General features: G+C 55.8%; 3 protein-coding genes across 3 annotated transcripts in view; all 3 read left to right on the top strand.

The window, feature by feature from the left end:
• The window catches only part of cyc23 (guanylyl and adenylyl cyclase family member), a gene marked incomplete at both ends in the record, with an annotated part of 3,124 nt that extends 2,894 nt beyond the window's left edge, over positions 1-230 (top strand). Inside the window, one exon of the mRNA XM_002952686.1 lies at positions 84-230. Within this exon, the coding sequence (XP_002952732.1) occupies positions 84-230 (147 nt within the window). The remainder of the gene's footprint in view (positions 1-83) is intronic.
• Positions 231-8,571: 8,341 nt separating this feature from the next.
• VOLCADRAFT_62827 (uncharacterized protein) lies at positions 8,572-9,432 on the top strand (the record flags this gene model as incomplete). The annotated part of the gene is made up of 2 exons (XM_002952685.1): positions 8,572-8,790; positions 9,238-9,432. The coding sequence occupies 2 exons, from the start codon at positions 8,572-8,574 to the stop codon at positions 9,430-9,432; spliced, it is 414 nt and encodes a 137-aa protein (XP_002952731.1).
• A 1,563-nt stretch (positions 9,433-10,995) lies between these two features.
• Positions 10,996-13,006, top strand: part of VOLCADRAFT_105641 (uncharacterized protein) — a gene marked incomplete at both ends in the record, with an annotated part of 10,960 nt that continues 8,949 nt past the window's right edge. Inside the window, 3 exons of the mRNA XM_002952684.1 lie at positions 10,996-11,133; positions 11,717-11,885; positions 12,461-12,602. Coding sequence (XP_002952730.1) covers positions 10,996-11,133; positions 11,717-11,885; positions 12,461-12,602 — 449 coding nt within the window. The remainder of the gene's footprint in view (positions 11,134-11,716; positions 11,886-12,460; positions 12,603-13,006) is intronic.

Below are 13,006 nucleotides of genomic sequence, written 5' to 3'. Positions count from 1 at the left end.
CACCCCCCATCACCCCCCATCACCCCTCATCACCCCTCATCACCCCCCACCACCCCCCACCACCCCCCTCATCACCCCGTCAGAATACTGCTAGCCGCATGGAGAGCACGTGCACCCCGGGGGCCATACACGTCAGCGCGGCCACCCGGGCGCTACTACCCGAGGAGGAGTGGGAGCCCACGGGGGGGGTGCAGGTAGGGGGGTGGTGTGTGTATGTATGTATGCGATAGAGGTGGGTCCATCAGTATTTCCCTAATCGAGGCTCAGACCTTAAAAACACACACATACGTACATGCATACATACATAGGGTTTGGCACTACTGGTAAGGCGCGACCATTGCCCCCGGGAGATCCCGGGATCGATACCCATTAGGGTCAAAGTCCTTCCGATGGTGGAAGGCATTGCGCCCCTAGTTGATGGACGGTGGTGACCTGGGATAAAGTTATCCTGCGAGCCAACCAGGAATGGAGTTGCGCCGCTGTCGACCCGGCAGATTCCGATGGATGCTGGTGGTGGGTGCGGAACCTGAGCGTTCCATTGAGAAGTTGACTAGGGTGACTGGATGAGGGTGCCCTGAAATACCCGCGGGGAAGGCAGGGTTTCGCAGGGTAGCTGCCACGGGCGAAGATACACCCCCCTCTTTCACACATCATACATTCACGTCCTCCTTTCCCGTCCTCAGGTGAAGGGCATCGGCGTCATGAGTACCTTCCGCTGGGTGGGTGGGGGGCTCGGGGACGAGGAGCGGACAAGCGGGCGGGCGCTGGAGTACGGCATGGGGATGCGGGCCAACAGCGGCCCCCGGGCAGCGGCAGCAGCTGCCGCCGCCGCGGCTGTGGAGGCCGTCGGCGGCGCCGCCGGCTCCCCCGCCATGAAGCGGTCATCCGCCGGCGCCCTCCGCACCCACCGCGCTCGTCGCGCCTCCACAGCCGCCATTTTCAGCTCCATGATGGGTCTGCGGGCGGCTCTGGGCTCTGACGGTGGTGGCAGTGGTGGTACGGCTTCGGCGGCTTCGGCGGCGGCGGCGGTGGCGGATGGCCTTCAGCTTGCGTCCGTCGCTAACGAGGGTGATGGTGGCGGCGGCGGCGGCGGCAGCCTCGGCGGCAGCCTCGGCGGAGCAGCAGCTGTCGGGAGCCGTTGTGGCAGCGGCGCCGGCATTGGAGACGGTGCGCGTGGTACTGACAGTACGGCAGTGTAGACGGGTCTTTCCGGACGGCGGAAAGCTGGTTGAGCACGAGGGTGTGTGCAAGAGGAGCGGGGAAGGGTCGGAGGAGGAGGAGGAGGAGGAGGAAAGGGGGGGAGAGATATGGACCGTGGTTGGAGCTTCTCGGCGACGACCACCACCACCACCATCGTCGTCCTCCGCGGGGGGGGCTCCGTCGCCGGTAGGGTACGGCAGTGGTAGTGGCTTTGATCCGAGGGAAAGCGGCCCTGACATCTAAGGAGCTCAGAACCTTGGGAGGGCCATCAAAACACATCGCTGAGGGCGGGGGGGGCCCCGGGGGGGCGGGGGGGGGGGAAAAGAGATCTAACCGAGGAGATCTCACGTAGCATCCGCATTCGCATGCTCCTGATGCTGCCGCCGCCGCCCTCAAGTCCCCTCCTCTTCAGGCCGCCGCGAGTCGCTAACAATAATATGAGATGGCTTAGGGTTTAGGGGTTTAGGGTTTTTAAACAGGTTCATTTGTCGAGGGGCGCTGATGCGCCGATGGGCTGTCGCGGCCACACAACGGTAAGGAAGGCAGGCGACGTGGGTGTGTTGCGTCGTGTTGCGTCGTGTGGGTGTGTTTTGCTTTGGAATCCCCCCCCCCGCGGCTCCTTCCACCCCCCGGGTCACTTGTGAATCTCTGCCTGGTGGGAGGTGGAGGCGCCCGGCCCTCTCCTAGCCGTATTATCCCGCAAGCCAAAGCGCAGCGCGAGTACATGATGATGATGATGATGATGATGATGGTGCATCGCTCGAAATATATGTGCGTACATGTACGTATGTATGTAAATTTATACATATGTATGTGCATTCCTCATGCATACATTCGTCATGCATGCATGCATGTATGTATGTGTTGTGTTAGGACCAGAATGATGACGTACATTCCGTTGATGTGTATATGGTTTCGGATCTTGCTCTTGACCGAACGGTTGAACCCCCCTGAATTGGTCGGGACGGTTACCCGGTTGGCCCTTTTTGCTCACTCAAGACGGCAAACGGGTTTTGGTAACACACATACACACGTACATACATGATACATACATACGTACATACATGCCGTATACATGCACACGCCGCACGACACGAGTCAGGGTGCGTGTACGACACATGTAGATCATGTTTTTGTGCTTTCCTAACAAAACTAAAGAACTAACCACACGACCATGACGCACCATGGCACGATATGGACGAATGGCGCGAGGGGCCCAGCGAGTGCGTCTCTGCGTGTTTTTTCTTTTCCTCCGTCGGTGATCGGGAGGGCGGGGAGGGAAGAGGGCGACATGTCCCCCTTTGGGAAGCCCCCTTGCACTGCCATCGACTGGGCACCGGCACCTCGGCGTTCCGTGAAAAGCAGGAGGAGCAAGAGGTGGAGGAGGTGGAGCAGGAGGAGCAAGAGGTGGAGGAGGAGGAGGATGTTGAAGAACACTTGGCAGTGCCAAGGTGCCGTGTGGGTGGGGGTGGCGGCAAGTATCCGCTTATCACTTTTTCCGTTGTTGCTCTTGTTGATGCTGTTTGTTGTTGATGAAGGGGTGCTACACTGTGGGCGGCTCTCGTCCCGATAAAGGACCGAGAGCACCGTCGGGGGCCCCCGGACCGGGGGCCGAAACACAGCGCAGGGGCAGGCGCGCGGCTCTACGTCCGTCTGTTCCTGTTGTTGCTGTTGATTTGGAGGCTCTACACATCCATCCACACGCTGTCGTATCCGATCAGGAGCGGGCTGAGAATCAGCTGAGACCGGGTAGAAGAAAAAGGCAGATTTTGGAAAAGCGAAGGGACGAGAGGATCTTTGTCGCAGTCGCGCCCCGTGCTGTTTGCATTGCCACTTGATTCGCAATGTTATTGTTATATTATATTTATATTATGTTATATTATCATTGTATCACTGTAGTATCATTGTCCTAAATAAAGATAAAAGGTATAATCGTGTGAACCCCTTGTCCAAGCTCTTGTCCGAGAACCTAAATAATAGTGGGAGGATGGGATGTCCGCCGGCAGAGCAGCTGAACGGAGGAGCTGCTGCGGAATCGGTGCTTGGGAGGGGAAGAGGTGGACGGTTTGTGCCCTTGTGCTAACCCTTGATACCAATAACAACCTGTTGGAATGGGTGCTTGTCCTTTTTTGGAGAGAATTGATAATAAGCGTTGCGAATCTTCATTTGATTTTGCGCTAGCGAGCCAAGACAGCCGGGCAAGGCTTGGCCAAAAACCAATTTTGAATGCATGTGAGGCCAGTGAGCGCATCGCGGTGCTGTCTGTGCTTGTGTACACCGTATGTATGTATGTGTGTATGGTGTGTGAAGTACACACACTCCCGGTCGGCTAGCAGGTCTTCAACACCACCGTCCGCCAGCAGGGCCCCCGGTGCAACTAATACCCCCGTACTGCTGAGGGAGGGTTTTCTCCCGGCCTCTGTCGAGATCCATTTGAATCTGTGCAGCGACATACTATGCCGCGCCTTTGCATATCTGTCGTATCGCAACGTGTATGTATGTACATATGTAAGTGCGATTTGAGTGGGTGAGTGCAAGTTTGGGGGGTTGGAAGGGGTGTGTGTGTTTGTGTGTGTGTATGTCTGCGTGCGTCTTGTATGCTCTCGACGGAGTCGCAAGGGCAGTGGCGGGGAGGCTAGTGGCCACACACACATACACACACACGCAACAACACACATACATACACACAACCCTCCTGGATGGAGGCGAAGAAGCCAACCTATAACCTGACGCCGAAGGGAGGACCTCCGGGATAAGTGCTCTACCTTTGCCGCGTGTGGGATGGTGGCGTTTTAGGGCGACCCCACAGCCTGTGATGGGCCTCATCCCCGAAACGGCGGGTGGATGTGGGGAATACCAGGGGAAAAGAAAATCGTGTGTGTGTGTGTTTTGTGTGTGTGCGTATGTGTGCGTATGTGTGTTGTGGGTTTGTGTGCGTTTGCACATGTTGGCCTAGCTGTTGGAGTCTGGGGTGTGGTGGTGGAGGAGGAAGAACAGCAGCAGAAGCGGCAGCAGCAGCAGCAGCAGGAGGATGAGGCGTAGGAGGAGAGCGTGGTGTGGTGTGGTGTGGTGTGGTGTGGTGTGGTGTGTGTTTTACTGGAGCCAGCTCGCAACCCCTCATGGTTGCAGAAGCATGTTCTTCGCCTTCTACGGGCCTTTCTGGCGGTGTTCGGGCCCCCGACCTGATTCATCGCATCAGCGCGCATGTGTGAGGCTGCACTGCACTGCGCATCGAGGATTTTTTTATCATAAGTCGCTCAATAAACGAAAACGCTCTTCATTGCAATAAAAGTTGCCAAGCGTGGCGCATCAATGCTAGAAGAATGTAATGTTCGTCGTCGACTTCCCAGCAGGTGTTGCCGCCTCATCGGCATCAGTGTTGCGGTAGAAGCCATTTCCTAATTTGGCGACGTTGGAAAGTCCCGGAAAGTTGGATGTGAGTATATATGTATATCCCAGTCAGGATAAATCACGGAATGTATTAAGAGGGGTGCCGTACTACGGTCTTGTTTTGCCTTTTGAGGTTGTCCAGTTTTAGCACAATCCAAGATCCAAGAGGTATAATAATAGCTGGTGAGGTGCAAGGAGACAGCAGCGAATTGCATTATCATTCTTGGGTCGGGTGCTGCTCTCTGCTTGCTTTGCAGTGCCGCTGTGGAATGAATGAGCACCTTGAGCTGTCGGGGGCGACGGAAAGGCGTCTGTCCATGCACGTGTGTGTGTGTGACGGTGTGTGGCTGTGCGTGTGGCAGGACTGTAGTTGTGTTGTTGTTGTTGTTGTTGATGTTGTCGCCTAGCAGCAGCAGACGAGAACGAGCGGACAGAGCGACAGCGCTAAGTAAAAGAGCCATTCACCGCCATTGTGTTCGTGCCGCGCGGCAGTGGCTACGAGGCCCTATCCCTCTCCTCCTCCTCCTCCTCCTCCGGGGGGGGAATCATCCTGCTGGATGAATTGCCTAACGGCGTGGTGGTGTTCCCCCCTACTACTGGCACTGTACGGTGTGTAGTATAGGATAGCTGCACTTATGTATGTATGCTTACCTATCTTGGGTACCGTCAGCGTGCGGTCCTCGTTTCAATTGCGCGTTAGCTGGATTAGTTGGATAGTTAGTTGGTTGGTTAGTTGGCGGGTAATTGGTTGCTTTCCTGAAAAAATAAGGTTCTGAGCAGCAGCAGTTGTCTCAATGTTTTATGCGCGCGGGGTGCGTGTTGATGTTCATGCAGCTCCGAGAACAAACGGTTGGGTTCTTTAGGCAAAGGCCATCTCTAATGCACTACTACTGTGATTGCGATTGCCGATTTAATGTAGGTGGTGAAGGTGAAGGTGGAGTACGTTTTCTATTCGGCCCGGCACAGGGTATATTTCCCCGGGGGGCCCCCCCTAGCAAGTAACGCCCGTCTGCCACCTGTCGACCACCACACTCACAGTCCCCGCCTAACGGAACGGGACTCGCCTCGTAATCGCCACATATTCACGGACACCCTCACAAAAGTTGCGACAACAGCGATTTACAGCTCTCTCTCCTGATCGAAACGGACATTGCGTCAGACCATCTACATCATACCGCCGTAACTTTCCTTAATGGGTACGGCCCACGCGTGTTTTGTACGGGATATAGCACAACGGGTTTTCCGGTCCAAAACGTCAACGGTAAACTGAAACGTCCAGGGCCACAATGTATCGCCCCCCGAGGGGGAGGGAAGGCCTCCCTTCGAGGTTTGCGTTCATCTGTTCTGCAACAAGGACAAGAATAATCGAAAAACGTCAGTCAGCAAACCAGCCATGATGACGGTAACCCGGGCCCACCTCCACACCTTTCAAGAGTTATACAGTTTCCCCCCCACACACAAATACACACACATACACACACGCCACTGCACCAGCCCATCCTTTCCCCTCTCTCCTCCCTCCTCATTAATCGTCACACAGGATCTTGGCACAACCCCGAGGCACATCTTGGCGTGCGGAGCAGAGCTGCCTGCACAGTCGCCAGAAAACAACACAATATTGAGGAGTGGTCGGAGAACCGCACCCAGGTCCCGAATCCCCAACAGTTCATCTCACCAGTCGTGCGTGGCACGTTATGCGAGTCCCTCGCCATTTCGGGATTCAGCAGGCCCCGGGGGCTAGCAGGCGGGTGGTGGTTGGGTCTAACGGAGTCGTACGACTGGAGCTTGGACTGGTCAATCCCGGTAGCAGACACTCAAGCAACTAGGAATGCCTCCGCCCGGTGGAAGCAGGCCGCCTTTTTTACGCCCATCATCTTCTGCATGATGCCTCGTATATATAAATAATCTCAGATGCCTCGGCAAATGCCTGTAGCGCAAAGCGTCCTTCCGCCCCCTCCACACACCCATATCAACCCTCCACCATCACCCACATCGCCATCGTGAACTGCACTACCCCCTCCCCCCTCCCCCCACCACCTTCCAACTCGCCACTGCCACCTTACAACCCCACTCCACCCCCACACTATTACCCCTACAGAACCGCCAGCGAGCACTACCGCCCACGGGCACCGCCACCCGCACACTCTCACAGCGGCTCTGGTTTATTTTTATCTCTTCTCTTGTCAGATGATGATGGCCAGCAGCAGCAGGGTTCCCCAAATCGGGCTGGTGACGATGATGATCGGGATGGCGATGATGGACAGCGGAATCCACACCGGGGACGTCAGCACGGCCAGACCGCCCAGCACGAAGGGCACGAAGTGGGGGAACACCACGGCAGCCAACACCAGCGGCAGCCAGATGGGGCTGGTGACGAAGAGGGAGATGCCGATCAGGGTTGCTGTGATGAGACCCATGGCGGGTGAGGTGAGGTGAGGTGAGGTGAGGGGTTGGCTGTCTGCCGGGGTAGGGCGATAGCGCTGTCGGCGCCCTCAACCTATGAGCAGCGTAGAGACGTCGCCAGCGGCGGTTTACGCGAGGGGGAAGGCGAAGCGCGTATTGGCACTTAATGGAAATCCCACGGGGGGTAGGGGTTTATAGGGGTAGGTTGACTCAGTTGCGGTTGTTTTCCTCAAGGGGAACGAGGCGCGGAAGGCGTGGTGAATAGGACGCAAAAGAGAACCCTTCGCGAACTTGCTGGTTCGTAGGGAAGGAAGCGCGTTTGGAAGAGGGAATTTGTTTTTTTTTACCGAGGATGTCTGGAGGAGCAGCTAGGCGGGCAAGAAATATGGTGAGCCGTTCTCGCGGCAGGCAAGTTGGTGGAGATCAGGGAGGAAACTTGTGCGCCTTTTAGGGCCTTCACGCAAACAGTTCACAGCAAGGTGTCCTCTAGGTGGGCATGTTCTGATATGCGGGAGGGTTGTCAGGCAAGAGGAGGGCCAAGAGGATATTTCTTATGTCTTATGAGCGGGATAACGCCGCAGCCGCACGTGCTGCGAGTGTGCGTCTCAGGCCCGAGGAGGTGACGTTCCCGGTCAAAGGTGTTGCTTTATGGCCCTGCTGGTAACCTTTTCAAATTTGCTTTCGACTGAAGCAGGTTTTCTTAGCAGCATTTTCTTTATTATGCCGGAGGCGTATAATGATTACCACAAGCGCCCTTGAAATTTGCGAAGCAAACTGGCCCGTGGGCCCCTGCATGTCCGATGGGTCCAGTTCGTTTGGCTGTTGGAAGATACTACTTAGTATCCCCAACATTCAATTGAATACTTTAGGTTAATGTGCGGCTAACTGCTGGATCTGCTCCTTAGGGGATTGACGCGTTATGCTGCCTTGGACAGTTGGACACAAGGATAAGCATGATCAAGCGACCATACATAGTCACGACATCAACGGAGCAAGTTGTCGTCCTGCGCAGAATTTACTTGCAGATTGTGCACAAGGTCGATTTAGGCCAAATGGCCTAATCTGAGAATAGATTTGGGATGCTGCATGTACACCAGAAACGTTTTAATCGACGACGTGACATACTAGACCTTTTTGATTAGTTTCGGAACAAGCAACTGCCACCGTACATTTCCGAGACATTTCTTCATCGTTTCATGCACGCACCCATGCCGTTATGGGTATTCCTAAATTTTCAGAGCAAACGTCTGTTTTGATTGCTCTTCAGGGCAACTTTCCTCGTTGTCTCCATAAGCTGTAAGCATGCAAGCAGTCAGCGGTCGTGCCCGCATCCAACAATGCCGCAGGATCTACAACAGCCGGTCATTCCATAGTTCCTCTTGTAGTTTACGTTTCACTTATCAACGTCCGTTTCCCGCACAACCGTGTGCGGGCCTCGGAGGGGATGCCCTTTCGACCCCTACTCCCGAGGTGAAGCGCGACTCTGTTCCATTAAGTGGTGAAGCCAAGAGTCGCCGCCAGACGCTCGGATTGCTGGCTGGTAGCACCCTGGCCTTGACGGCGACCGGTATCGTCGAGATGGTTGCGCCGAGCTCAGCATGGGCAGCTCTGAAAGACTACAACCTTGACCCCAACGCTCCCATCGAGGAGGTTGCCGTACAGCTCGGCACGGAAGACGGTCAATACGTATTTATCCCCAACACTTTGGAGTTCACCGCGGGCAGGATCTGCAAGCTCAAGCTCAGAAACCCGTCAACTTCCACACACTACTTTACCGCTTTTGAATTTGCGGAAAAGGTACAAAAGACAGGTTTCACCGCTCCGGAGGCGGCTTTGCAACTGATGGCTGCTGCGAAAACGGCATCGAGGCCAATAAGTTAGACATTTGCAGCCCCGCGTGTACCCCCGCGTTGCACCTTGCTGGGCTCCCATGTCCTCCTCAACTATTCTCCTTTTGCAGTTTCCTAATTCTATTGCTTTTTCTATAGTACTCCCCTTAAAGAGCACAATTACTTGCTAAACAAGCTTTAACCGCTTGACCCAACTTAGCTCTTGTCATACCTCGCCTTCACTTAGCTATATCGCCGTACTCCACACTCTTGCCGCACTCACCCGCTGCTGATGATGCTTTCACCACGCCGCGCCGCTGGTTACCGGTGGGACTCTAAAAGCGGCTCCATCTCTCCCCCTCGGTCGCGTTCCCTGGTCGCGCGTGTGATACAATCCCCTGCTGTATTTCACCAGGTTTTCTCGATCTTAGTCCTAGCTGGAGATCCGGCGGTGGAGGTCAAGGGAGGGATTCAGGAGGTGGCGCTGAAGGCGGGCGCCTCCGCTACCTGGGTCTTCATTCCCATGAAGCCCGGAAAGTACCCTCTGCGCTGCACCGTTAAGGGACATGACGCGATGGTGGGTCAGATCATTGTCCGGCGCGCCGAGTAAAAAGGCTTGTGGGCTTTTTGTGGAGGAGCATCGATTTTGATGTTTGGAGGGGGAAGTATCCATGGGGCGGTGAATAAAGATGCGATTACGGGTGGTGGAGTTTTGAATTTTGAAGTGCGTACAGATGAACTGAGGGCCTCGATATGTGCGCATGTGCGTTTGTGCGCTGCCAAGGAATGGGAAGACAGGGTTTATATTTAGCAAAACGATTGTTATTGAGGCTTTGTGTTGTTGGGTGAGGTAAAGTAGGTAATTAGATTAGAACAGAGGAGGAAGAGGAGGAGGAGGGCGGAAGAAGAACCACAGACGTGTGGTGCTGATACGTGAGGAGGGGGAGGGAGGCACAGCCCCTTCCTAAATAGAGGTCGCTGAGGTTGCGGTCGAAATTGAGGAGAAGCAGTGGAGTCGCAAAGGCGCTGCTGGGTAACGGCGACTGGTGGGACTGTGGTTGGAGCCGTCTGCGGATATCCTACAGGAGGTCTAACAGCTGGAGTCCGCCGGACGACAAGGCGAGGCATTGATTGTGCTTGGGCCTGCTTGTGGTTTTGCTCTTTGGAAAGGAAAGGTGTGAGAGGTTGTGGAGGAGAGAAGAGTGCCACATATGAAAGCGATGGCGAAGGGGCTCTTTGGGGCTGCCTGACGCCCGCATCAGTGGGATAATGGAGATGAGGTCGACCAGGTTCACCAACACATTACACCGGAAGTTGTGGCCATCCGGCTAGCGTGGGTTGCGGCTATGCGCCATAACGCTGGTACCCTTCCGACAGCCGAATCACGGATAGGGGCAGGTCGTTCTGCGGGTTTGCCGGCCAATTATTCGCCATGCATGATACTTCTCAAAAGTGTAAGCTGGTGCCCCAAACGAGAAAGTTGTCGCCAAGTGCAGAATCAAACGCGTGTGCGGGTAGACGATCCGCTTAGTGTTTTAGCGCGTCGCGCATGGCCGCCGGATGAAGCGCAAAACAGAAAATGTCGTCGCGCTCAACATGATGAGCGGTTCTGCAAGAATGCCGTCAAGTGGCAGCATTATCGCCTATCAGTCGCGTCCAGCGACTTCCAATTGTCCAATGGTCGGTTTGTTGTGTTGTTATTTTGCCTGGGCGTTGGAGCAGCGAGGCGCGATGCTTTCCTTAGCGGAGTCGTTGGCGGATAGTGTGTTGCAGAGCCCAGCAATAAGGAGTTCGCCAAGGAAGGCCACAAATGTAAAGTCAAAGACAGATTGCTTAACAGATGTTGCCACATTGCTTCAGACTTTTAGATGGGTGTTGCCTTCGCACTTACCCAGAGCCACTCGTCTCACCGTACAAACTGTTCGACGCCATGTAATCACCGTGACCTTCAGCATAGACAATTATGAATACAAACCTATTTCGTTTTATCGTCTTTGCAAAGAAAACATAGGAAGGAGTTTGTATGCTTCCCCGGTTAAGTTGTACTCATATGAGTATGTATTCACGGCTGGCAAATGCTCCCACCTTAGGAATATATGTCCCGCATGTTGCCGAGCTGCGTGGTGCTGCTGCACCATTGCCACAAGCCGCGAGGGGACCTCGTCGGAGCGTCATGGCATCAGCTACCACGACGCGAACACGGGGCATTCCAGTCCCTGGCATGAGTACCCGCCTTGAGGACATACGCGAACTTAAGGACCTAGGCGTTGAATCCTCCGAGCTGCGTGACCTGCAGCTTCGCGATGTGCGGGTGAGGATTGGTCAGACAATGACGGATGGCTGACGCCCACTCTTCCCCTCGCCTGTAACCACCTTTCACCGCGCGAGTCGAGGGAGACGTGACACAAGCAGCTTCTCTCCCTCTGTCCCTCGTTATCTCTCTCTCCTTTCCTCTCTGTTTCCTTACCAGTCAGCAGTCAGCTCCATTGCACCGGCCCCCAAACCTTCCTCAGCGAGCGACGCCATCTCCAGCGCGACCCAAATCGCCTTCCGTAAATCTGGAACTATGCATGGCTTTGGGAGGAGACAGACCTTTGGGGAGGGAAGATGAAAAATGCTGTGAGGGGCTAGGCGACACGACGGTCAGAGCTCCTGTGCCTGTCGTCCATCCACACTTCACATCACGGTCTTACCGCAGCTTTGGAACCATCTCATGCTTCGTCCCTACGAATTCTCTCTCCGCATCTCTCCCCCCTTATACACGTATGTAACTACGCACAATCCTGTGTAAGAAAACGCCATGCCAAGTAGTTTTCATTTCTCTCGCGCGCGAGGGCTCGAGCGCCGCCGTCACAACCCTGCCTTTGCCGCTTTCTCCCCCCCCCGCGCCACAGAGCGTGTCGTACGTGTCTCGTCGCCGACTGGACGCTGCGGACTTCGACCCTGACGAAGTGGACGCCGACGGGTTGCCGCTGGTGTATAACGAGGAGCGCATCGCCGGCTACTGGGGGGGGCGGCCGGGGGAGCTGGCGGGCAGGTGGACCAAGTTCGCGGCCGTGTCGGGTAGGGTGCGGGGTTTGGGAGGGAAAGTGGGGCCCGGGGGGGGGGGAGAAAGAGGGGGGAAGAGGGGAATTACATGCAAGAATAAGAAGGAGACAAGAAGAAGAGGAAGGAGAAGAGGAAGGAGAAGAAGGAATGGCTGTGCTGTCGGTGGGGGTGATGGGGGTCACGTACGTGCCTGCATAACGAGAAGGTGAAGGTGAAGGTGGATACATGGATGTGAAGTGAGTATATGGAATGTATTATGATGGTGCAGCAAAAGTCCCAAAGCATCGGCTTTGTGTCGACACACCGGAAGTACCAGCTGCCGTAGCAGGAGCAGTGGAAAGCAGTGACGGAGCAATCATCACCAAAAGGTTGGGGGGGGAAGGGAACTCCCCTGGTGGCGTAACGAAGGGAGGGGGCAATATGGAGAGAGTGCTTCCCCGTAAAGTTTTCGTTTCTCTCCCCCTCCCCTCACACCCCTTTCACATTCCCCTCTCCCTCTCCCACACCCACACCCACACCCTCTCCCACACCCACACCCACACCCTCTCCCACACCCACTCCCATTCCCCTCTTCCACTCCCACACCGCAGCCCCCTGGCTGACCAAGCTGGCCAATGCGGTTCTGTCCGGCCGCCTGGAAAGGGACCGAGCCGCTCTGGCCCGCGAGGCAGTGGACAACTTGGAGAAGCTTGGACCCACCTTCATAAAGCTGGGACAGATCCTCAGCATTCGGTGAGTGGAGTCGGTTGCGGTGGGGGGAGGTGGGGAGGAGGTGGGGAGGAGGTGGGGTTGAGGTGGGGAGGAGGTGGGGAGGAGGTGGGGAGGGGCGAGTGGAGATGTGTGTGTTTGGATGTTTGTATGTTGTATGTCATAAGGTTCGCTGAGCCTGGCGGCTGTTCCTGTATGTATGTGTGTATGTCTGCATTCGGGAGTCCACTTGCGATGCAAAGGGGGGGTAGGAGGTGTGTTTTATGGATCCGCGGAACACACCTCCTACCGCGGGGCCGCGGGGCCTCGGCCGGGGGGCTTGAGGGGGGGCGGGGTGAGGGGGTGAGGGGTTGAGACGGGTGCCTGGGGGAGGGGAGGAGAAGCGGAAGCGGGCGGGGGGAGATGAGGACTTAGGGTTTTCTCTTTGA

The sequence above is a fragment of the Volvox carteri genome (genome assembly GCF_000143455.1).
Source record: "Volvox carteri f. nagariensis unplaced genomic scaffold VOLCAscaffold_31, whole genome shotgun sequence".
Taxonomy (NCBI): Eukaryota; Viridiplantae; Chlorophyta; class Chlorophyceae; order Chlamydomonadales; family Volvocaceae; genus Volvox; species Volvox carteri.
The sequence above is the reverse complement of the archived record's forward strand: the minus strand, read 5'-3'. Positions and strand labels throughout refer to the sequence as shown.